At 33.3% G+C, this 26,585-nt stretch overlaps 1 protein-coding gene across 2 annotated transcripts in view; it reads left to right on the forward strand.

Annotated features, from left to right (window-relative positions):
- The window catches only part of LOC118199391 (LHFPL tetraspan subfamily member 2 protein-like), a 221,012-nt gene that overhangs the window by 78,877 nt on the left and 115,550 nt on the right, over positions 1-26,585 (forward strand). The window contains exon 2 of one of the 2 annotated variants that reach the window (XM_035371270.2): positions 14,242-14,287. The exons of the other annotated variant lie outside the window; for it this stretch is intronic. Within the exon in view, the coding sequence (XP_035227161.1) occupies positions 14,260-14,287 (28 nt within the window). The 5' untranslated portion in view covers positions 14,242-14,259. The remainder of the gene's footprint in view (positions 1-14,241; positions 14,288-26,585) is intronic. 2 annotated transcript variants of the gene reach the window in all.

Genomic DNA, 26,585 nt, shown 5'->3' on the forward strand with positions numbered 1-26,585 from the left:
CAGCAAAAGAAACATGAATTAAAAGAAATTTTCTTCATTCCCAATAGTACTATTAATTTAGAAACTGAAATGTCATTCTTTTTTCAAAGCCTGATAATCTGCATAGTGATTTTTAAACCATCGCTCTTTCTAGGAATTTCACAACTGGCTGCATAGCAATTCATGCTTATCGGGAAGAAGACAAAACCTTTTCTTAATGTTTGGTATTTTTTTTATCATCCGTCACTCAGTTATCGACAATCATACGAGCATCAACCCGAAGTCAATACAGCATCTCCGAAGCCAGCTTTCAAAGTTCAACTTTCTGTGCTTCACGGTCTTGACATCTGGCCTATTGTCCGCTACGGTCGTTAACAATAGCACATCTTTTTTTGAAAAGACACCGACTAGCCCCTCTATATAAATACATCCTTTGTAAGAAAAGACGTAAAAAGAGGCAAGGCAATATAGTAAAGGGAGGCACGTGGCGAGTGGTCATTGGGCACGAGTCAATCGTTTCTGTCATTAAGAGAGCAGAATGCTCATTGTTGACGCCAGAAGGTCATGTGGGAATTAGGTTCCAGTTCTGACTGGGATCTCTGATTGCGAGGAAAAGAAAGCGCAAAAATACGGAGGTTTAGGGAGGGTTGGATCATGGGCGGTTGATAAGGGGTTATTTATGTCAGACTTCGCTCCTGGTAAATGCATTTCACTTGTGGGTTATTTCTTCTTTATGGAAGTGGTGCTCTTTGTACGAAGGTTTAATGAACTCGACTAAAGAGCTTTTATTGATTTAGTAGTTTTCTTTCATAGTTTCGCCTTCCATTTTTATTATGCCCACGAGTCCATTCCATAAAAAGAAGCTAAACTGAGTCACTCTTACTTTATAGCATGTAATGCGGCAACTTAGAGATATTAATTCGCTATCTTACACTGAACCATCACTTTGTGCAATTATTTTCTCAATAATTTAGTAACTGAATTGAAAGTAAGTAAGGACGATTGTCTAATTCTGTCACATAATCTGACATTTCATAATTATAATTCAAGATAATCTTTATCTTTTCTGAAAAGACTTCGAACTAAGTTTTCAATGAGAATCTAAGCAAATCCAGCAGTAAATAATCAATAGAAAATAAACCATAAAAGCAGCGTCTAATCACTCGGTGTGAAATTAATTTTTACAAAGAATAGACGTATCACGGATGATTTTTTAATGTAAAGTTTTAATGCCCCTTTTACTTTTTCTTTACTTTACCCTTTAAATCCTTCCAAAATTACGCAAAACCTTTATTCTTGTCATCAGGGCTGGTTTAAGAGCCCTGCAACTATGGCAGTTGCGGAGAGCCCCGCACAATTCCGTACATTTACTGCAAATTTGCACGGTACCGACCACCTGTGCGACTTCGTGAGAAATATAAAAGGTAGAATGACATCGGTACAGAACTAGTATACAACAAGCATATTCTAATACTAAAAAAGGTAGGTTAAACCTCTTAATGAGCCCACCAGCGACCGATCGTTAAAAGCCGCTAAACACTGGTAGTTCGGTCGGCATTCGAGTCTCGCCGAATGGGCTAGCTGCATGGGCTTTTTCGTGGTTTTCCCCATGTGCGGCATGGATACGAGCCAGTTTCCCTTAAAAGGACCTGCAGGAGGCATCCCTTCCTTTCCGTGTAGTGCCAAATGGCAGAGCATGTAATAAGTAAGGGGAAAAAAGAATCTCTTAATGCAACTGTACTTCTCTATTTAAAATTTTAGAAATTAAAATTTTCAGTCACCAAGATTTTGCTACACTTGTGGTAGTTCCCTATTGGGCAGACACCATTCTTTTGGCCAGGTTAACGTTAATGCTTAATTGCGTTTCTTTGGAAGAACGGGAAAAATTTAGGCCTACTGCAAATTTCGGACCTCCAACTATGCCACAAATGGTTTACTTTCGATTGACTACCAAATGTAACTATTACATGTTTAAACAAAACTTTAGAATTTAAGATTAGACGAAAAAGCAACCTTAATTTGAATTAGGTTTTGAATAAATCTCTATCGGTATCGAAGGCAAAAAGACTCGAGTCCGTTTTCTTCAGGACCAAAGACTTCGAAATCAATAGTTTTATAGAAAATATATAGCAAATTGAGATTGTTATTTTTTCCTAATTTTAATTTTCACACTGTCATGTTTCTCTTCCTAGTAGAAATTTAGAAGTCAAATTATGTTTTAAAGCTTCCTTTTCTGATCCCCCCCCTTTTTTTTTTCAAACTATTCAGATTTCATTGCTCAGTTTCTAAAATAAAACTACTAGAAACGATGGAATTGTATTCTTTGGGAGGCAATATGCTTTCTAATATATTAAGTGTTATCAGATTAGATTGAACACAAATACTGGATTTAGAAGTCTCTCCACAATCAAATTTGACGGTGTATTAGTGTCTACGAACAGATATTTTTTGTCTAGAATATTTCTGTAATATATGAAATGGTTTACGAATGGGACAAACACCGTACCATTATTTTTCTGAATATATACAGTGGGTAAAAAAGTATTGGAAATTGTCTATATATAATTGATCATATTTCCTAACAAAGGAAATGCTTGAGAATTTTAGCTGAACATAACGAACACGGGAGGTAATAAACACACAAATCTAATGAAACTTTCAGTTTAATATGGCTTTAATACAAAATATACAACAAAAACGTAAATTTATATGTCAAAAAGTATTGGCAATGTTCTAACTGCTATACAAATTTTGTTATGTTGAGGTCACGTGTTTAGACTGATGAGAAACCCTGTTACTATAAAGTCTGCAGTGATACTTCAAAACTTTTAAAACGTTATTTGGCTAATACTGTGATAAACTGGCTTCAAAGTCCAAGCAGTTGGATGTTAATGTTAAAAACATGATTTTTCAGCTCAGAAATGAGGGTTTAACTGATCGTGCTATAGGATTACAACTGAACATAAGTTTATTTACTATTAGAAGTGCTGTAAAAAAGTTCAAAGAGACAGGATCGACGGAAAATAAGATTAGAAGTGGACAACCTCGAACAGTTTCTGCATGATAAAACGTGGCACTATCAAAGAGGTTAACAAAAAACCCTTAAATAAAGTGCACCCCAGTTAGCCAAAGATGTTGCTAATACTTCCCATAAAACTTTTAGTGTACAGACTATACGGAATGTTTGACATAGAGGAAGTTATTATGGAAGAGCAGCTAGAAAGAAACCTTTCATTTCAGAAATAAACAGGAGAAAGAAATTAAATTTCGCAAAATCTCATGTTAATTTATCAGAGGAATTTTGGAACACAGCAGCTATTTTGTCCGACGAATTAAAGTTTGACATTTTCAAGAGTGATTAACGACAATATGTGTGGAGAAAGCCTAAACCGGATTGGAGGAACAACATTTAACACTGACTAAAACATGTTGGAGGGAGCGTCATAGTCTGGAGCTTTATGGCCGCAAACGGAGTTGTAACCTGTCCTTCATTGATGGTATTATGACAGCACCTAATTAAATTAACATTAACATAGCATGAAATTCAGTGCCAAAAACTTGGCTTAGGAACATCATTTGTGTTTCAACAGAACAATGACCCTAAGGATATAGTGAACCTCCACCTGGCAATATTTACTCTGTAACGCTCCTCGCCAGTTAAAGACACCGCCTCAATTGCCTGAAATAAATTCACTTGAAAATTTATGGCATAAACAAGACCAAGAAGTCAGGAAACATAAAATTTCTTGTAAAGCTAAACTTAAGCGTATACTCCTGCAAAAATGGCACAAAATTCCCAACAGGGATTTTTCAACAACCAGGACTTTGATTTTCTCTATGAGAAATAGATTACAAGCCGTTATAAATGCAAAAAGTATGTATATAAAGTATTAAATTTTGTTCCCACATTTTACTGTATGATCTTGCCAATACTTTTTTGACATGCAAATTTAATTTTTTGTTGTATATTTTGTGTAAAAGGCATATTAAAACGAAAGTTTCATTAGATTTCTGTCTTTATTGCCTCCTGTGTTTTCTGTCTTTATTGCCTTATGTCCAACTAAAATTGTCAAGGATTTGCTTTGTTAGGTAGACTAATCAATTATAGGCAATTGCCAATACTTTTTTTACCCACTGTAATTTTAAGTTATGTGTTTTTGATCTACACAGTTTCTATTTGCATGACGGTTTTGTTGAGTGTAGTCTGTGTCCGCGTAGAAGTGAAGCCGCAAAGAGAAAATTCTGTTAAGGATTTTTCAAAGAAAACTTCAGGAGAATTAAATACATTTTTAAGAAAAACGCAAGATGGAGGTGCGACTCTAATCAAACAACATAAGTAACAGGCAATAAGTAAACGACTACAGCAATAAGATTTTACAAAACGAATATGACAATTTTCCTCAATTTCAAAGAACAAAGGTAGAAATTGAAATATTGTGTATAATAAAACAGAACATGAGTTATTGGGGAAAACAATTTGTGGAAATGGTTTGGTTTATGTGATTACGGCAAAGCCTCGAGGGCTATCTGCCTAAGCGGAGGGATGCCTTCGTGGAGGAGTTTCTAAGAGTGTGTGTGTGATTATGGCAAAGCCTCGAGGGCTATCTGCCTAAGGGGAGGGAAGCCTTCGTGGAGGACTTTCTAAGGGAAACTAGCTCGTATACACGTTACACATGGGGAAAACCACGAAAACTCCTATGCAGCCAGCCCGTTCGCGCGATTCGAACCTCGGACCGAACTACCAGTGTTCAGCGACTTTACCGCTTGGGCACTGGTGGGCCTCGGATTTTCTAAGAGAAACGGGCTCGTATACACGTTACACATGGGGAACACGAAAAACGCCCATGCAACCAGCCCGTTTGTGGGATTCGAACCTCGGACCGAATTACCAGTGTATAGCGACTTTACCGCTCGGCCGCTGGTGGGCTTTGTGAAAAATGCAAATATAGGGAAAAAAAGGGGAAATAATAAAAGCACTTTCAGATTCAGTTGTGCGCGACTGCTAATTTCCAACAGCAGAAAGCTGGGGAGGGGAGGCAATATTGAATTTTTGAATTATTCTCAATGCGTAATCGACTCAAGAGATTATTTTGAATTTGGTTTTAGGAATACAGTTAAATTGTAGCACTTTTTTTGTTTTTTTATGTGTGGGGGGGAGGGGGCGGCAAAGACTGTTTATTGCATCTTTGAGGCACCGAAATTTTGACTGTCTGCATCTGTGAAACACTTAAAAATTGTGACTAGTTAGCTGCATCTGACACAAACACGTCTCTGTGAAATTAGATAATTATCGAGAACTTGAAAGTATTACATCCGCAAAGTACAAACATAAAACATAGTATACGTTTTAGAAGAGCTTTCAAAATGTAAAAGAGATCCCTCTGTTTCAGTGTGACATTTAGTTTATTAAAAGAAATCGCGGCATTGAAATTTTCTTTGTCTTTTGATCTCGTACACTATCTTAATCATTTCAATAAAGTAATGCAAAAGGAACGCTTGTAATCAAACACTAAATGAACTTATAAATGAAATGCTGTGTGTTGTTGAATAGTTCAAATAAATGGAATTGAAAAAGCGATTAAATTTCGCTTTTTCAATTCGCATTAGCGATTTTTACTATGTTTGTATTCTATTTGGCTATAGAAAATTACATAAATTTGGAAATTTTTAATATGCAAATTATATTATTATATAAGTATCTGTACTTTTTAATTTCAAAATAAAATTATTATTAGTAATAACTTATATAATAGTCTAAGCGTGCTATAGAAAAATGAATTTTTAAAAGCATTACCTCTAAGGCCCACGTGTTTCAGTTTGTCGGAGGCCTCAAAATGATTTAAACTGGCATTGCTTACGATTATACCTTCTGCCATTCTTAATTAATGAAAATGAACCGAAACTTAACACATTTTATTATTAATGCTTAAGCCAGTTCTAATTTTTTACGTAAGTGACTTTACGTTTCTACACGAACGTCTAATCTACAAATAATAAAAGGTCCTTAGGTTGTTTCCCCAGACTGGATCAAAAGCCCTGCTCACATCCTCTTCATCATTCGTCATCTCCGTCAATCCTAGAGTGATTACTCATCTCGCTTGTAGCATTCACCCATTCTTTCTAAATGCGAGTATATAAATGTATGCCTTTCGTTTGCAGATTCCCCCCCTCCCTTTTCTTTTTATTTCTTTTCCATTCGGTTTTTCAGTTCTACAACTTTCTTTCCTGTACAGCAGGGAAAAGTATTATAATGTCTGATAGAGTTGTAATGGAAGGCTTTTGTAATTTTTATACGGATTGCTTTTTGAGGAAGCGTGGGATGGGCGTAATAGAATACAAAAAAGGGGGGAATTATCTGCCTATCAAGAGTTGATGAAAGTTCGAAAAAAAGGTTATATTCTAAACGAATTGTTTTATTTTTTATTTTTGTTTATTTTTTAAATATCTTGATTTTTGTTCTTGACAAAAATGCTTTTGTCTTCTGCTCCCCCTTTTTTAACCTTTAAAGTTATTTTCTTCTTTTCAATAGCGGCTGTTTTCTTCGTTCCCATTTCAAAACTGCTAAAAGAATCAACCAACTTTCATTAAAACTTAGCCTTGAAACTTTTAAGTTTTAAATATGCTTACTTGAGTTATTCAGTGATCCTCTACATCTGTAAAGCCCAAAGTTAGTATAAAATTGATTTTTATACGAATTGTTTTCACGATACATTTGTGACTTTTGTGATATTTGTTATGTATATGTTACGGTGAAACACCGAAATCTGGAGAATGTCGACTTTCACTGGTCAATGTCAACATTCACATAGTCTCTTGGTATATGTCCGAAATATTTTCCAAATACTCTTTTTTCTGACTTACACCGGTCAATGTCGACATTCACCATGTACTAATGGTGAATGTTGAACATATAAGAATATTATATTTTCTTCTCCGTAATTCAGTCGCGAATAAACGCACTTGAGACTTGAAATAAGAACATGAGAACCTAAAACACACAATACATTCAAAATGAGAAAGGAAAATAATAGAAGTTAAAAACTTACTTAATTATACAGTACGTTCTAAATGAGAAAATAAAATAACAGTAATAAAAAACTTACTAAATTATGTGATTCAAATCTTATTTATTGCAACAACTTAAACTATTATGGTACTTTATGACCTCTCTTTTCGACTTTCACCAGAGCATATCTGTGATTGTCGACATACACTGGTGAGGGTCCGAATATACAAGAACGTAGTGAAATATTCGATCTTTCACCGACGTATTTGGTGAATGTTGATATTCTCCGATGAAAGTCGACATTCTCCAATTTCGGTCTTTCACGGTAACATATATACACACACACCAAAAAAGGGCAGAAGTCCGTTGTGTAAACAAGCTCAGTCACTTGTTTGTAAAATATTTTATATTATTATAGCATACCTTGACATGAAGAAATTCATGACTTCGTAGTTAAAAGTCAAAAAAGGAACTGGGTCAGTAACGGCGAATTGAAAACTAAATACGTAGCAAGGCCGTTCTCCTGAGTTTGACTTAAATACAAACAGTGAATTTAGCTACCGACAGAAAGTCAAACTACCAATAGTCAGCGGTTCTAACCATCCAATCAATAGCTGGGCTAATGCCCAAACTGAAAAATAAATACAAGCTAATTGTAGCGCCCACTAGGATATGTATTATAAATTCTAAAACTTTTTAATTTCAGTGCACTTTATATGCCTTTTATCCCGCGTATTGCTGCGCGGATTCATTATTGAACATTCGTTGGCAAGGATGTGTTTAGGAAGAGGGTAAAGAGCAGAATATTAAAGAAGCATGACAACGCCCAAATATTTTTGTATTTAAAAAAATTTCTTTTTTTTTTTTCAGCTTCATAGATAGTTATACTGGTAACATTCTGAATTTTTAATGCTGCATTTGCACAAAAAAATTTCTGAGCATGTGTAAAATGTCCTGAAATGAATGTAAAATGCAGCACATGAATGTATCTTTATGTTAATAAAGCTTTCTATATGTATCTTTAAAAATATGAAAAAAACGTTTTCTGTAAACTGAATTTTTACTCATATGCTCATTTTCAGTGCGGGAATTATAAGCTCCAAAATATTGTGTCATATAAAAACGTCTCTGCGCTTTTTTGGTTCATTTTTGAACAAAAATTTTCTTTATTGAAAATCAATTTTAATCAAGTACATAATGACGATTATTATCTATGGTCTTTTGCCATTTCTTGGGTAGCTTCATAATTCCATCGGTGTAGAGCTTCTGTGGTTTATCGTCGAAAAACTTGGGCAAGTGATTTTTCAGCAACTCTTCAGTCGTCTAATTTTTTACCATCAAGAGAGTTTTGCAGAGGTCGAAGAAAAAGGTAGTCAGAACTGTGCAAGATTCGGGCTATATGGTGGATACATCAAAGCTTCCCAACCAATGTCCGTCAATTTGTTCTAAGTCATCAAAGATGTGTGTGGCCGCGCATTGTCATGATGGAACACAACTCCCTTTCTTCTGGTCGCTCTTTCTGTATTGCTTCGTTTAAACGGTCGAATTGTGCACAGTACAGGGCCGAATTGATGGTTTCGGCAGGTTGCAATTTATATGACACCCAAACATTGAGCTTCTTTTTGTGACCTGCTTTTTTCAAATGATTCCAAACTGTCACGTGGTTGATGCTTAGTGCCTCTGCTATTTCCTGACAGCTTACGTGCCGATCTAGCTCCACCAGTTGCAAATTTTCATCGACTTTTTCAGTGACTGGCCGACTTAGAGCGAGGTGCATCTTTGGTATCGAAATTTATGGAACGGAATCGAGCAAACCACTTTTGGGTCCTTTTCTCTCACAGCAGTGTATGATCTTCACAGCATTCTCACCATACACTTAACAAATGTTTTGGCAGCCTTTTTACCTTTTTAATAGTAAAAAAGCACCACATAACGTATTTCTTCAGATATTTCACTCATTTTCAAATCAATATAACTTTTTACACAAGCAACGAATTAGAAAACTTTTCACAAACAAGGGAAGCTGAATGTCACCTTCTAAGCACATGTTGGTTTGAAATAATCGGGTGAGTGTTGCCGGACAGGCATCAACACCATCTAGTGGCTCAGAAACGCGGAGACCTTTTATGTGAACTAATATGCCACAAAAGAAATTGAATATATCTGGAAGTTGCTGTGGTGCTAGTGTACCCCCGAGACTTAGTCGACCGAAACTTAAATCTTGCTAAGTATTATAAATTAAGTTTTAAATAATTTCTATTTGGCCTTCACCGTAAAATCGTAATTTTATTATGAATGTGAAAATGGTGTGAGTAGAATATAGGCATTTGTAGAGGAAGTCTTTTTCCAGTTCCGAATGTGTTTTTAAATATTACTTCGTTTATGAATAGTTGCACTTTTTTTAGATCAACTGGAATAATTTTGCATTTGGGTCAAAAAGAGAATAAATGTCTTCAGCCATTTTACTGAGTTTGCATTGCTTTGTTTCCCTGTAAAATTCTTATGTGTAAGCAAACGAATTTCTAAACCAATTAACTTTAATAACCAAGTACTTACTTTAACAAAGTTTCTTGAACATGTGTCATTTTCCTTAACAGGGGAAAAAAAAACTTAAATTGCTTTTGCGCATTCTAAGCTTTTTTTAACCCGATTTTAATCTAAATATGGCGTGATTTGCTAGGTGGGAGTGACACAGAATGTAGAAAAGATTATGAGAGCTTCAGATAATTCGAATATTCGTTTCACCGCGCGTTTAGCTTTTATTTTCGAAATTAAGGTTAACATTTTTTGTTTGTTTACAAAAACTGATATTCTTCATTTCTTTTTACATCGAATTCTAAAGTAAAAGAATATTCGTAAGAGTACCTGCATTGTGGTTACACTGAATTTCCCCCTTTTCTTTTTAATTCATGTTTCTGACACATTTTCCCCTTTGCGTTTATGTGTAACAGGATTTTGTAATAGCTTACGAAATATTTTCACAATTACTGTTACGTTCATTTTGTGTAAAGGAATTTTATAAATTATGTTGTAAGTTGATAAATGTAAGAGTCGAAGATGTTAATGAAAATTCTAAGCATAAACTCTTCGGTGTACACTTTGATATTAACCCTGATCACGGGTACGAAATTCATAAAAGCGGGGAGAAAAAAATCATGCGAAACTGATCACAGTTGAAATCCCAGTTTCTGCTGGCGTAATAAGAACGCTCCCCGCATATATTCAGGATAAAAGGTGAATAAATTATTCCCGGTTCCCGATTTCGGAGCTTAAACACTGAATAAATCATTATTTTACATGTTATCACATAACAATATACATTGTCCAAGACGCACTTTACCAAATAAAATAAAAACTGATACCTGCCAGCAAATCGCGTAAGCAACCAATGCAGCTCGTAATCAAATCCGATGGATGTTATTATAATGGAGATTCAAAACGATTCTTACACCAATAAAAATATGGGTCTAAAATTCTGCTATGCAGTCAAATGAGACTAAATTACCGATGTACTATGCGTTAATTACTTATCCGAAAACTTCCTATATGGCAAAGCAAAAAATTACTAAAGCACTAAGGTGCTTGCCATACTCGCAAATAATGTGCACACCAAAAGAGTTTTAAGAATATCTAGCACCTGCTGCTTATTAAAATCACTTTCGCTGCAAATATATTGAGATGAAATTTTATAACGCGCCCTGAAATGCATATATGTATTTTCCTATTTCCTGCTGTAGCGTGATAGGACATGACTCTGATTCTAATACTAGCACTAATTATTTTAATAATAGTACTAATTATTTTAATAATATTACTAATTACTCTAAAATAGTATTAATTACTCTAATAATAGTACTAATTCTAATAATAGTACTCATTTTAATAATAGTACTAATTCTAATAATAGTACTCATTTTAATAATAGTTCTAATTCTAATAATAGTACTAGACCCTAACTACAGCCCTAAGTGGTTTACTTACTTGGTAATCCTACGATTACGTCTCACAGTATCTTCTTGCAATACAAGTGCTGCGGCAGGGCTACACCATTTTTTCAAACCTAACCCAAAATGTCTCGGTTGGAGCTTTGTCCCGGGTAGAGTCAACCAATTAAGTTATGCTTCTGAAATAAGTCAATTCAATGATCAATAAGATGATTCAAATGATCAATAAGTTCAATAAGTTGATAATGATTCAAATGATCAATAAGTTCTGCTTCTGAAAGATGACGTGATCTCAATCTGAGCGATAATCGATTACTGTTTGGCATTTAAGTCTTTGTAGTAAGTGAAAATGGTAACCTAGCTTCGTGGATTTCCTGGAAATGTGCGGGTTCTGAGAGTTGCCCCTTTCGACGTCCAGTCCCGCGTAGCCGAAACATCTCAATCATATTATGTTTCGGTTACGCGGGACTGGACGTCGGGATGTCTGTCCTGTTATATTTTCTGTTTGCAAAATATTAAAAAAATTATTAAAAAATAGTCATAATTTGTATTTACTCTTAAAATGATAAATTTATTTATTTATTATTATTTTTAACATTGTAAATTTTTGTGCATTTTACTTTTCCATTCACAGTAATTATGTATTGATATGCAAGATAAAAATATAAATCAAAATTATAATTTAAATTTGTAACAGTCCCTTAATATCTCATTTTATTTGGATATTATCCCTCTCCATCTTCTCATAACGCTAAATGACACAACTCATTGGGAACTTAAATTCAAAATTTGCAAACCAAAATCTTTGTCCTTTTGAACCAGGCTTTAATATTAAATGTAGTAAATGTAGGTACCGATAAAGAAAAAGGGCCACTTCTCCCATTTTGTTTCCGTTGGCTTATTGAAATATTTGATCAACTAAATAAAAAGGAATATTTTATTCCGGCTACGACTGCAAATTTCCTCATTGCGCATCATCCATGTGTGCTTCAACATTTACCTTCAACAATGCATCTAAATTATCACCTTCAACGTTTTCTAAATTATTTTATTTTTTGAAATAAATTTTATTTTATTTTGTAATTTCACTTTTTGAATAATATATATTATTAATTAACATAATCCAGTATAGTGTTAAGCAGTGTGTGGAATCTGTTCCACTTGCGCTACTCATGTTTAGACTTTCTAAACTTTTGACCCATACATATCTTTGAAATAAATTTCTTGAGAGTAGAAATAACCCTATCATGTTTTAGCTGCTGCAGATTTTCCCATCTTCGAAGGATATTGATCCAATAATACTGCGGCCCATCGTGCGTTTTTAGTCTAATGCAGAATTGATGTTCTGATTCCTAAATGTGTTTTCAACGGGCTTAACACTGCGTATTTCTCAGCGTACACGACACATTCAGTCTGCATGGAAAGACTTCCATTTCATATTCTATATTTATGTCGGATCTAAATTCTTCTGTATATTTTTGCATTCGAACTTATGCATTTTGAAATTTAATTACAGACATTTGAGGAATTAAGGGAAAAATGTTTTATGAGCCTTGTACATAACTTTCCGGAATCATATATACATATTTTGACGAATGAGTTCAAATAATACCAAATTTTATTATTATTTAAGGAATTCTTTAGTTTTTAAAAACTTTATATTTTTAATGATGTATTCGTATTTAATTAAATTTTAGTATTTTAAATTAAATCTTTTTAATTTAATTTTCTTTAATTATATATATATTTAATCCAGATATAATTCAGAAACGCGGCTCTGAGGAAAATTCTTTCGACTACTCCTTGACGAAGACTAAAGATTTTCCTATCTCCGAAGCATAATAGTATTGCCTGATTTTTTATAGTATTGCGTGAATTTTGTTTTATTTTGCATTAAAATAATTTTCAGTTTCGTTTGAATGTTTTTAGAATATATCATTTTGTGCTTTTTCTATTAGTACGTTTATCCCTATAGAAGAATATTAATTCTGTGTAATTTCTTTCTTTTTTTTATTTTATATACACATATGCTGCTCGAGTTCGAGTATTATTGATTATTTAATTAAATTAATATGTTAATATGGCTATCTGAAAATCACTCGAAAGATTGGTCATCGGTAAAAGTAGAAAATCGGTAAAAGAGCAATAAATCTAAGTCAATACTAGGATGGAACTTAGTCGAGTGCTTCCTTTTAATTATTAATAAACAATTTATAAATTACATATATATTGTAACACTCCACAACTTTAATAATAATCATAAATTTTCGTGTATATATATATATATTATTTTTGTTCAAATTATTCTATAGTTGTTATGTGCATATAAGCAACAGACACAAGTTTAGAATTTTAAGTTAAATTATAAGTTTATGAAACATTAAAGTCACTCAATATTCTGCGAAATCAATTGAATAATCAAAATATAATGATTAAATAATTAAATTAATATTTATGATGAACAGTCTATTATGAAGAACATATACATTAAAAATGGAACAAAGCAATTCAATAAAATAGCAAAGCATAATAAAAGTAATATAGTAAAACAAATAGTTGAAAATTGGTTGGTCTTTCTCAACGAGTAGCTGAAAAATTTTCGAGCGTCACCCTTTTGATTTATATCTTGATGAATATATAAATTCATGAAATAAATGGTAAGTAAATGCCAAATAAAAATAAATTACATTAAAATAATGTAAGGCCATTAAAAGTTTTATAATACAAATTAAGAATGCAATAAAATAAAGTATAAAAATTAAAAATATTTATTTAGTGTTTTTAATAAATCGCCAATGTATATTCTCCTCCGACGTGGCCCAAAACAAAAAATACTGTATAAAATTTAAATAATGCCAAATACAAACTTTTGAAATTAAAAACCAGATAAACAGTTGATCGAATTAGAAGCAATAAGATAAATTAACATTTTTCAAAACTGCTATAAAATTGTCCCGGATTAAAAATAATTAAAATTTTTAAATTAAGATTTAAGAAACACCACCTTAAAAAAAATTGAAAATGGTAGGCTATTAACTTAAATTGTGAAATATTTCAACAAGCAAAAGATTTAAAAAATAAGGTAAAAGAATAGTTTAATAATAAATTGTATTGAGAATGCTTTTGAAAGATTAATGACTAAAAAAATGTTGCAAAACCTCAGAATCCATCCACAGCGTACTGATCAGATTAACAGATTAAATGCAGTAAGCTAAATTAATGTTTTTAAAAATATGTGTTTTCATTTTATCAAACTACCATCCTACTACTCAATTCGATTCAACACCTAATGTCAGTTTTCTTTCTTTCCAGTCGCATGGAATACGCACAATGAAACCAAGGAACATCTTTATCACAGGTTTTTAATTTTCTTTTTCCTTTTCATTTCAATTTATTATTCAATTTATTACTAAATGCATTCTTTTTCATAATTTTAGGGCTTTTGCCTTCGGAAATATTTCCTATTTTAGACTATAGTCTTCCATTCTCAACAAAAGCAACATGGTTTTGCTTCTTTGGGTTTTGACTTTAAAAATTTAATTACTTTTGTTATGTAGCGGTTTTACCATTTCTTAGTTTGTTCAACGTATTTTGAAAAATATTAATTTATCTTAAGATATTTTTTCTGACCAGTGCCATGCGGATGGATTCTGAGCTCTTGTAACACTTTTTCCTAGTCAGTAATTTCTCCAAAGAATTCGCATTAGTATTTAATATTAAATTAATTCTTATCCCCAATTTTTTAAGTCTTTTGCTTATTGAAATATTTCACAATTTAGGCTAATAGCCTACCATTCTCAAACAATTTTTTTTTAGTTTCGTTTCCTTAAATCTTGATTTTAAAAATTTAATTGCATTTAATTTGTAACAGTTTTTTAGCAGTGATGAAAAATATCAGTTTAGCTTATTACTTATAATTTGATCAATATCTGGTTTCTAATTTGGATTTATATCTGGTTTCTAATTTGGATTTATATCTGGTTTCTAATTTGGAAAATTCTTATTTTATACTGTATTTTTTGTTTTGGGTCATGTCGGAACAGATTCTTCCTTTATTATTTATTAAGAAGTTTAAAAAAATTATTAAAGAAAATTATATTTATTTTATTGCATTCTTTATTTGTATTATTAAAAAAATTATGCCTTACATTATTTTACATAATTTAACTTGTTTTTATTTGAAAAATACTAATTTTGATTTTACTTTATGAAATTATAATCCGCAGATAATTCAGAAACGTAGTTCTTTGAAAAATTTTCAGCTGCTCCTTGAAAAAGATAAAAAAAATTTTAACTCTTTTTTTTTTACTATGTTATTTTTATTATGGTATTTTATAGAATTGTTCTGTTTTGGATCCAATGTTATAAATAAATACTTCCTGTTAGACTGTTTACCAGCATTTTATATATATATAATGTAGTAGTTGAGAATACTCGTGTATTCGAAAAACAGTTCCGTGGCTACTTAAGATGAGAGAACGGAGAAGAAAACCTTTCAGACGTGGCCTCTGATTTAAACACATGATTTGATTTTCGTATTAGAACAAGCCTTGATACGCATAAACAGATTCACACAGCACCATTTATGGATTCGGTAGCTTACATCGTCTTAGACAAAGTAAGAAGCGGAAAGCAAACTTTGTTTGGCTAGCAGCAAGGCGAAGCAGGAAAAAAAAGGGGCTGCGCAATAGTAGCAGTGGTATTTATAGACTTCATTTCTTTGCTTTGAGCTGTGCGATTTGATGAAAGCCACTTGCAGAGCAGAAGGACTACGTAAGCAAGCATGAACGAATTAATTTGGAAAGACGCAGTGCAAAAAATTATTATGAATACCCTGCTGGCCACAATAAATGCAATACCCTGAAGGAAGCATGAAAATAACATGAAATTTACAACATGCATTAGCGGAGGTGAGCTATGCTAATGATTAGAATTTCAGCGCAGTCGCACATCACGCGCGCCTGTGGCGCCACTTCAAAGCGCTATTTAAGGCTTGGAGTTTTCGTCGATTTCAAGTTCGGCAATTGTGTTCTTTCTTGTGGTTTTTCAAAACGGGGGAAAAAACCCCGATCAGTTATGTCTCGTAGTAAACAGCGATCATCATTTGATCAAGTATCCGAGTTCGACACAGGAAGGATAGTGTTCTACCGAGAGTGTAGATTATCTTTCAGGGAAATCGGTAGTCGTGTTGGACGACACTAAACAACTGTAATGCGGATATGTGACCGTGGGATGCAGGAAGGTACGGCGGACCGACATGTTCTATCGCATCCACCTCAGTGCACCACTTCAAGTGATGACAGGAACATTGTGCGCATGGCAGTGACGGATCGCTCAGTCACATTACGAACCATATCACAGCACATTCACTCTGTAACGCATCATCCAGTGTCTGCGCGTACCATTCAACGCCGTTTAGAGCAGAGTGGTCTGTCCGCAAGACGTCCATTGCTTCGTCCAAGGAGGTTAGAATAGAAGGAGGGAAGGTTCAACTCAAACGGTGAAGCTTGGCGGCCATGTTACTGTTATCACTGTGACTTGTGCAAGGAAGTCTGTAATTGTAACATTTTTTCTTCCTTTTCTTTTTGAAGCATGTCAGCTTATATTGCATATGGATGCACAAATAGATTTTCAAAAAATATTCCTGAGATTACTGTTCACTCGTAAGTATTGATTTTCTTTTTGTGTGTGTGTGTGTAATTTCATAAATATGTTAAAAAATATCACAATGTCATGTTGTTTTCTTTCCAGATGTGAAAAAAAAGACTTAATAATAATCGAAACATGTTAAATACATTTTAATGTTTTTGCTTACAGCTGGTGTCTTCGTTCCTTAACATACAATGGTATGTGCTAGTAATTAAACTGTATGATTTGAACGCTTAGGTAAATAGTTTCATAATTTTCATGAAAAGTAAGAAATCAATTGTTACTATTTTTATGAATTGTAAAAGTGTTAAATAAAGCAACGCTTTCTTTATGCATGAATTATTATTCATTTTTAAGTTTTGTGAACTGTTACGAATATAATTTGTGCATTTGATCGAGATAAACTGTTCAGTTGTTAAAATGTTTTTGCATAAGCTTACAAATTTCTGGGCAGTATTGCGATAAACGTAAGTAAAATATTTACACAATTGAACATGTGAAAAGATATATCCAAAAATTTATATAGGTACATTTCTGTAATTCAGCTTAATTCAGGGTAATTTCTTTGAGATTTATAAATATGAAACGCGCATAAACTGAAATCATTGAATTCACATAAATCTGGTTTATTTTATTAATATTTATTTGCTTTTTGATATAAGGTTGTTGGTTGTGAAAAAAATCTATTTAAAACATTCATTTAAAAAAAAGCAACATGTTACCATTTTTTTAGATAATTATCTGCTATTAATTTCAGGTAAAAATTATTCTAAGTGATTCTTTAATAAATTGTAATAATATTGCGAATAAATCAGAAATATCACTTCTTAAAGAAACAATTGGAAAGTATACCCAACAAGTTGATAATAAAACCTATACAAATTCTTGAAGTTATGCAGAAACATCATTTAGATTTCGAACTATTTCTTAATGATTTTCTGTACTTAGTAAATTACGGATATCATCTTTATAACTTTAAAACAAAAAAACTAACAATAGCGAAGCATTTCATTATAAATTTAAGATATTTTTACTGAAAAATCCCTGCATTTAACAGCTGAGAAACACGTACGTTTCACTACTGTATGGCAAATGTTTTGAAGTTACAAACATGGACGCCGCTTGTTCCGTGGAGCTTCATTCCCCGATAGTGGAGGAAACTGCGAACCCTCCCTCCTTCTATTCTAACCTCCTTGGCTTCGTCTACCCTTAACGCAGAACCACAGACGTCTCCGCCGCCAATGGTGCGATGAAAGAAGGATGTGGGCGACAGAATGGAATGAAATTGTGTTTACTGACGAGTCACGCTTCTATCTGCAACACCACGATGGTCGGATTCGAGACACCGTGGAGAGAGGATGCTGAAAAGCTGCGTTATGCACCGCCACAACTGGTCCTGCACCGGGTATTATGGTATGGAGCGGTATTGGATATCACTCTCGCACTCCTCTAATAGGCATTGCCGGTACTTTAAACAGCCAGCGCTACATCTCCGAGGTGTTGGAGCCAGTTGTCCTTCCTTACATTCAGGGCTTGCCCACAGCCATATTTCAACAGGATAATGCGCGACCACACGTGGCACGCATCGTCCAAGGGTTCTTCGTCAATCGCCAGATTGAATTGCTTCCCTGGCCGGTCGCTGTCTGGATCTTTCGCCGGTAGAAAACATATGGTCCATGGTTGCTGAATAATTGACCCAGATTACATCTCAAGCTGCCACACCAGATCAACTTTGGCAACATGTGGAAGCTGCTTGGTCTACTGTACCCCAAGAACACATCCAAAGTCTCATTTGATACTTGGTCAACATGTTATCTACTAAATAAATTTTGTTGTGATATCTCTTGTCTTTCTTGGTGTTGCAATGTGGGTGGCCAGCAGTGTAGTTTAAAACAGAAAGGGGAGGCAGCCAAATTAAAAAAGGGCTATTGCCAGATTAAAGCTAATAATTTTGAGTTACATATTTTTAGATCTTACATATCCCCCTTTAAAGAGAAAAAGGCTGATTAATAGGAAAAAAGAGATATTTTATTCAATTAGAGTTTTGACTTTGCAAATACTTTTCCATTGAGGTTTGAAGCAGCAAGTAACCATCGTGTTGACTAATTAATTGTACCAATTCTGCGTAGCTATCTTGAATATGCGATTATTTCTTGGGGGGAAAGGACTCCAAATTTAGAACAATTTTTAGAACAGTTGGAGAGAACATTTCAGGAACTTTAAAAACTTATATTTTTAGAGAAAACTAAGTAAAGACATTAAAAAATTGGACTGTACATATATATTATATAATATATTTTTTTGAATGTTCAAGATATGATAAAGTTCATGCACAAAATGACGGGGGAATGGTGAAACGCAAATGCTATGACTTTGAAGAAAACCCTTTCTTTCTCACTGAATAAGCACATATTTTATGCATTGTTCAAAATCCATCTTCATTTGCTAACGCTCTAATGGTTTTTTCCTCAAAGGCTTTTTTATCGCGAAACTTTTTCCTTTTAGAAGAGGGAGAGGGACTATGTAAAGTTAATATATGAAAGGAAATTACTAACTTTAATTTAGAAATAGCCCTTTATATCCTCATTTTAAATTTTCTGCGGTGGCTACCAGTGGCCGGCAGTAAAATCGCTGAACACCGGTAGTTTGGTCCGGGTCTCGAATCCAGACGAACGAGCTGGTTGCTTGGGCGTTTCCGTGGTTTTCTCCATGTGTAACGTGTACACGAACAAGTTTCCCTTTGAAAGTCCTCCATGAAGACATCCCTTCCCTTAAGCAGATAGCCCTCGAGAGCTTTGCTTTATGGAAGATATGTATCAAGAATTTCCAGGAATAAATTATGCATTGAACTCCGCACATTAGTCTGAAAGTCCAACATTCCATCTATATAACGGTTGAAAGCTATCTGCTAACATAAAGTTATCTACAGATAAATCATCACGCGCTCACGAACGCAAATATATATATATATATATATACTCTTAAAAAATAGTACGTAGGGGACTAAAATTTTTTCTAATGTAAAAAATGCTGCGTTAAGCTGCAAAGGAGTGAATTAAAAGATTAAAGAAAAGGAAGGAAAATTATGATTATCCTTTTTGTTTGAGGAGAAAAGGTGTAGGGTGGGGAATATTTAAGAGGTCTTAAAAGTAAAAGTGGAAATTCAGATTAGTCAAAAATGGCCATCTAAGCTTTTAGTACGGGATGTTTATACTTGTTTAAGCATTGTTGAAATCATCAAAATTAAAGCAGCTATGAAAAATAAATTACCAAATAAAAAATTAATCACCCGTATTTAATGTTTCAAACAGCTTCTCAAGGGGTAAGAATTTAAAACATTAAACCGGGTTGATTAATGAGTACTGAATAACCTGTTTCGTTCCTCTCGACATTGTAAGACTCTAAACCGTTGTAAATTATATTTTTTAAATTATTTCTCAGGTAGTCTTACACTTCTGAAGAGCTTTCCCAACATGTCATTCAAACTCTTTGGATTAAAATTAAAGTAAGAATAAAATCCTTATCAAAGTAAAAATGTACAAAATGAATAAATAAAAAAACTGAAAATTAACAGAAAAATACAAAAATATAGTAAACTGAAAGAAAAACTAGTAGAACGGAACATGAAAAAGTTCCGAAAACATTATTCTTATAAGTTATGAATCATTTTGCGGGTAGTCAAAATTACAATTAAAAAAGGGCTGTCTCGTTTTATATATATATTAATCTTTCCGGAACAACTTAATACATCAAAGTAGGAAAAAAAGACAGAAATTCAAAAAATAAAATAACTCAAGAACTCGATTCACGAATGTGTAAGAGAACAAAATAAGCAAAGAGTGAAAAATTAAACGGAAGTATTGCATCTCTTAAGAGGTTCGTGCCTTGAGATAATGTGGGCAACCATGTTTCTGAGCTACATAATGTAGTTTCTCGTTCCTCCCTTCTTTTACTAATTTCAGCATTTGAAAATAGAAGGGGGGATTACACGTTATATACCGTTTTTATGAAGAAGGGTTAAAGACAAAATAATGTGCTAATGAAAAAGTCACAGTTATTGTCTTTAATGCACCAGCTTTTGTTTCTGTGTTAATTTATCACGAAACTGCAAATGCAGAAAATAGTATTATAGCTTGTTTTCAGGAAGGGGATTCAGTCATAGTTCTTTAAAGAAGCAGAGATCCTGTGATGTTAGAGAAGATGAATATTCCGTGATGGCACTTGCCAATTTTATTAATTTTTTTAAAAATCTTTTCCAAGGTTTTTGGAATCTCTTAAGGAAAAAATGAATTAGAAATGTGGTACATATGTCTATTAATACCGTTATGTTAACAAAACTATAAATAATCATAGGCAAGTAGCGAATAATATAGCAAGAAAACAAAATTAAGGGAGAAAAATTAAGGGAGAAAAATTATCTTAATTTTCTGAAATACTCTAAACGAATGCATTTTAAAATACGAGAAACGGATCTTTCTGTAAAACAAAATAGAAACCTTTACTTATGTATTTGTTTAGCCATTTTAAAAACATTCGATGTTTATTAAAATATTTAAGCAATGCTGGCGGTCGTTTAACTTCCTTTACGATAGTCAGCAAGCAGCATCTTCATTAGCTTTTAACTGTGTTCGTGAATACCAACGTCTTTCCGTTTTGATTCGTAGATGTCTTACTTCAGCTTCATTTACGATTTATGAGATTGGAGGGGGAAAGGTCATATACTCTGGACTTTCAATTTCAGAATGAACGTGAGCATTTGCAATCATCAAAATCAGAATTTAACTTTTTTTGTGAATCTTGGATTTTCATTTGTTATATTTTGCCCGCTGAAAATGAAAATGAAAAATTTAATATGAATTATTTTATAAGTGCTGTATCATTGCCGCCGTAGTTAGCCTCATGATAAATTACAGCAAATTTTAAGCATAAAAGGTACCGGTATGAGAGTGTACTTTACCAAAGAAATTAATTTCTTGAATTCAGATAGGAGTAAATCAAAAGAAAAATCAATGATTTCTAAATTAAATCAGTGGTTTCTAAATTATGAGAGTAAATATGCGAGTAAATGGGTATTGCATCTCAAAACTCTTTTTATTATAAATTCAGATTTTGAACTTCGTTCTTTCCAAAATTCTGGATTTCAATTGATGTTAATTTTTTTTCCTAAAAGGAGAAGAGGCATTTTGACTGGGCATTAACAAAGTTGATAAAGTTTTAAAATCTCGTTATCACCATACAACAGAATACATCATTATGCCTTATCGATGCTACTCATAAAGCGAGATTCAAATGCTGAGATTAGAAGTTAATTAAATGCCGTAAAAATTTCTTCCTCCGAGTTAAGCTCTCAGCGTTTTGAGGAAAAAAAGATTTTTAAATCTGGTTTTCTGTCTGTGAAGTTGAAAGAATGAGAAGAATCTAAAAAGTAGAAAGAAAAATGATCTTAGTAAATGCTTCTTTTTCAGTCCTTTTTATATTTTTACTCTTAGTCTTCCTCTGTGTGTCATAAAGGGTTTCACAGATAAGGTTCTTTTTGGCTTCACTGTAGACTTCCATCCTCTTTGATGTTAGCACTCAAGAGGCCGAGTGTGGGTGCCTTCAAATCCAAGCTGCACAAGCAGGTACTATTAGGGAACCGTCTAATATTGCATGAGTATCTTGATATTTTTACAACCAGGGACTAAACTTCAGATGTTTTGCCGAAATACACTAATATGCTTCTATATTCTGCGACCATTTCTTACCATGCAGTTTCAATTTAAATACCATTCAATTAGCCATTCAATTTAAATATGAAATGCCTGTAGGTTATTTTGTAAAATAAAAATTGAGAATAATTGAGCTATAAGCAATGATTGGAAAAGACTGGCCAGGTAAAACTCAATGTAAGAAAAAGCTATGTTGATTGACATATGAGAAGTTATTTGAATACGGGAAAAGCTCACAAGAGCTATCTGCCTAAGATAAAGGATGCCTTCGTGAAGGACTTTCTAAGGCACACTGGCTCTTATTCGCGTTACACATAGGAAGAACCATCCATGCATCGCCTGGGCAAAAAGAAAGAAAAGTAGATAGTAGGTCCAAACTAACACTATTCAGTGGTCTTAGTCACTTGGCCACTGATGAGAGCGTATAACGGTTCAAATATAATTATAAATTATACTTGGGTTGCATTTGTTATTTCTATTATAATTTTAAGTGTAACATGGTTAAAAATATTTATAGTTTGTACCGTCGATTGTACGAAAAATCGTTTACTTTTTGTTAAGCAACTTTCTACGAGATCGGGAAATGAATGTTTTAATTTTGTGGGTAGTCCCTAAGATGTAACGTTTAAGCACAAATATAACGATTGACACTCCTTCACGGTGCAGTTTGGGGACTTCGAGGGTGTAATAGGGCACAAAAGTGTCTGTAGGTTTGTGTACTAAGAATCCCTGGCGTTTGTACCCTCTTTTCACCTCCTCAGGGCTATTTTTAGAGGAAGCTTTTTGCGTATTCAGCCGAAATTTTAATCTTCTTTTCGACCTTCTTTTTGATACCACTGTGATGTATTGTGATTTCTTTTATCCAACGAATAATGGAGATTTTGTTTTGCAGCTTCTTTTTTGGTCCTTCTCTCTCTTTTTCATAAAAGGGAGGTTCGCTCTCTTTTCTTTGAAATAAAAACTGCTTGCACAAGACAATTTTTTTAATGTATACTTTCTTGTGCAAATCAAAAATTTAAATTGAGGCATACACTAAATGCAAATTATTGTCCTCACAATGAATCAAATAACAGTTTGGCAGTTTTGCGTTGTTCTGAAATAGTTTTTCTATACAATATAATCGAGAACCTTCCATGATAGGTGAAACTGTTTTATGAAAGTAATCCCAAAACTATCCGTATTTTGCATTATCTGTTTTCATTACTCTCGTAGACTACTGCTCAATTGCGGTCCAGTCGTAATTACCAAGGGGGGAAGGGGACGATAGAGGAAGGGAAGAATTTGTCCGCCTAGCCTGTAGAAAAATATGGAGGAAGATTTAACATCTAACTTTTCTGCATTCTGTTCTATAAAGCGGGAAATATAGTAAAATTGAATTTCTTGAATGAATGTGTTTTTTTTTTCTATGAAAATGGATTATTGAAAGATAAACTATATGTCAAATAAATCTTTTTTTTTTTTTTTTTTTCTTTTTAAAGGCATAGGAGTAGGTGAGGGCTATTATCTAAGAAAACGGATACCTTTTCACGAAGGACTTTGTAAGGGAAACTGACTCTTATTCACTTTACACATGGGGAAAACACCAAAACGCCCATGTAGCCAGCCCGTTCACCTGGAATCGAACAAAGATCGAATTACTATTGTTCCGCGACTTTACGGCGATTCAGCCACTAGTTGGGCACATTTTTTAGGTTAACTCTTTGACCGCGGATACAAAATTCATAAAAGCGTAAAAAAAATCACACTTTTTCTTCCTACGAACTGCAGTGGAAATCACAGTTTCTGTCGACATGATAAGAACAGTGCGCATATTCTGGATAAAAAGTGAACGCGTTATTCAGAGACCTTGCGACTGGCGGGTTAAACAGTCAAATGTGTGACGACATATTCAATCCAAAGTTGCTGTGACGTCTATAAATTCTGTGGACCTGTGGCTCTAATATCTATTTAAGAATGGGAAGTTAATTATTTATATTTTAAAATTAAAATTATTTTGAAAAAAACTTCGTTATATGTTTACTACTCTAACTACTTTTTATTTTCTCTGATGTTTACCTGATGAAATCTAGATTCCTGGCAATAGCATTACATCTGAAGCCCAGCTGTTGAACTTCGTGTACGTTAGTCGACATTGCAGTCCTATACAATCCATATTGAACTGTAATTCTTTATATTAACTTCTTTAGCGTCTGTAGCTAAGAGGTCTTTTCTTTAGAATAATGATACCCAAAGTAATTTGGTTCAATTGTTTATGGCAAAGCACACTTGTCTAAGGGGAGGGATGCCTTCGTGGAGGATGTTTTAAGGGAACTGGCTCTTATAGATGTTATACATTGAGAAAACCACGAAAACTCCCATGCAATCAGCCCTTTCTCCTGGAATCAAACCCATGTCGGAACTATCAGTGTTCAACGTTTTACCACTCGGTTATTAGTGACTTTACACCGGAAGTAGGATTTTTATATATTTATCCCCTCAACCACTGGACCATTTACCATATGTGTAAGGTACAAATGATTGCATTAATGTCTGCAAAACTACAGGCTATGTAAGCTCACCGAAACGTTTCTTATGAGAGGGCGCTACATAGTTTTCAGTTTAAAATTTTTGAGACTAGGCACTAGAAACGTCATAAATGTAAGTTCAAAGAAGTATGCCTGTAAGTATCTATAAGTATCTGTCCTTAGTCACTTGTCAAATGTCTGTATTCTGAAACATCTTACAAACAAGAAATCCTAACTGTTAGGATAATAAAAAAACAAGCATTATAAATCATTTTAAGATTTCTAATTTGTATTGCTTTTATATTTTATGTACTTATATATTTATATTGCTTATATATTTATGTTTATTTTTGTATTTTGTTATTTGTATTTTTATATAAGTGTTTTCTTGGGGGAGGTGTAAAATAAAATAATGATTATGTGAGATATAGTTTTAACTTTAATTTGTAATAGCTCCATGAATCTCCTTTTTAATTCGGTTATTTCTCAGTTTTATTCAAAATATTCAATTATATGCTTATAATAAATTTCCGAACTGCGTCATTTCAAAACTTATCCCCTGTCGTGAGATTGTTGCATAATGCTAATGATTCATGAAAAGCCATGAACAGCAAAAGTAAAATTAAAGTCTTAGGCCAATAATAATTTTAAATTTGCAAACCGAAACACTTAAACAATCAACAGAAACAAAGCGGAACAATTTCTTCCCTATTTTAATCTAGCATTCATACCGTAATCTTCTCTCGCTTGCTTGTTTGCTGCTAACGTTATGTCTGATGCTTCTGTTTTATTATTAATTACATTTCTACTAAAATGTGAAATACTGGCGTGTGTTGCTTTATTTTATTATTCAATGAAACATATTTTAATAAAGATGATGTGTGAGATTTTCATCATACGACATCTACGTGACCATAATTGTTTTTTATTACGTATGTTATATTTGTTACTTTAGTATTTACATTTTTTCCGGTTTAAGGTTTACGTCCAAATAATTTAAAAGTTAATTAAGGAATGCGTATGTACTCCAATTAATCGACTGGCACATCTGCGTGCAGCTCATTTTGTATATCTCTGTTCCAGGACATTAATTCCCAGTTACCTTCCCGTATGATTAAAAGGAAAAAAATATTTTAGATTTATCTCTCTGAAAAAGGGGTGGGATAGATTATGTGAGAAGCATTCTTATAATAATTTCTTTTTCCCTTTTTTTTTTTTTTTTTTTTTTTTTTTTGTAAGAAACATTATGTTGGGTAGATAGAAAAGAAACTCGTACATTGAATTAGGATTGAGAAAAGTGCATATGCCAGGCCAGGAATCCATTACTGAGCGTGCTTTGGTGAAAAATCAAGTTGCTGGGCTTGGAGATAGCGAATTTTTTGCAAATCTTATTTGTACTACCTCTGAGATCGATTCGAAAGGTTGCAGTACTGATGAAGAATCGAAGTAATTTCGACATAGATGTTGGATGGAAACTAAATCGCATTTTTTGGATGTCTTTTGAATGATAAACGCGACATGAAGTGCATCTCTGAATGGGTTGTTCCACAAATGGCAGTATTTGCTGTACATGCATCTTTCAGGATCAGACACATATGTATTTTCCATCGCAGTAAGCAGTATACAATCGCGGTGTCTGAAAATTATTTGTGCACTTTTATTCATTTCTTTAAAGACAGTCGCAATGTGTACAAAATCCAGTGTTTTTCTATTTTACAGAAACCCTCTCCAAACCCATATTCTTATATTCCCCACTAACTTTCTTTTTTCTTTCTTTTTCTGCTGGCGTGTTATC

Source organism: Stegodyphus dumicola, chromosome X2 (genome assembly GCF_044657685.1).
Source record: "Stegodyphus dumicola isolate Sdum_Otavi_A_Nest chromosome X2, ASM4465768v1".
Taxonomy (NCBI): domain Eukaryota; kingdom Metazoa; phylum Arthropoda; class Arachnida; order Araneae; family Eresidae; genus Stegodyphus; species Stegodyphus dumicola.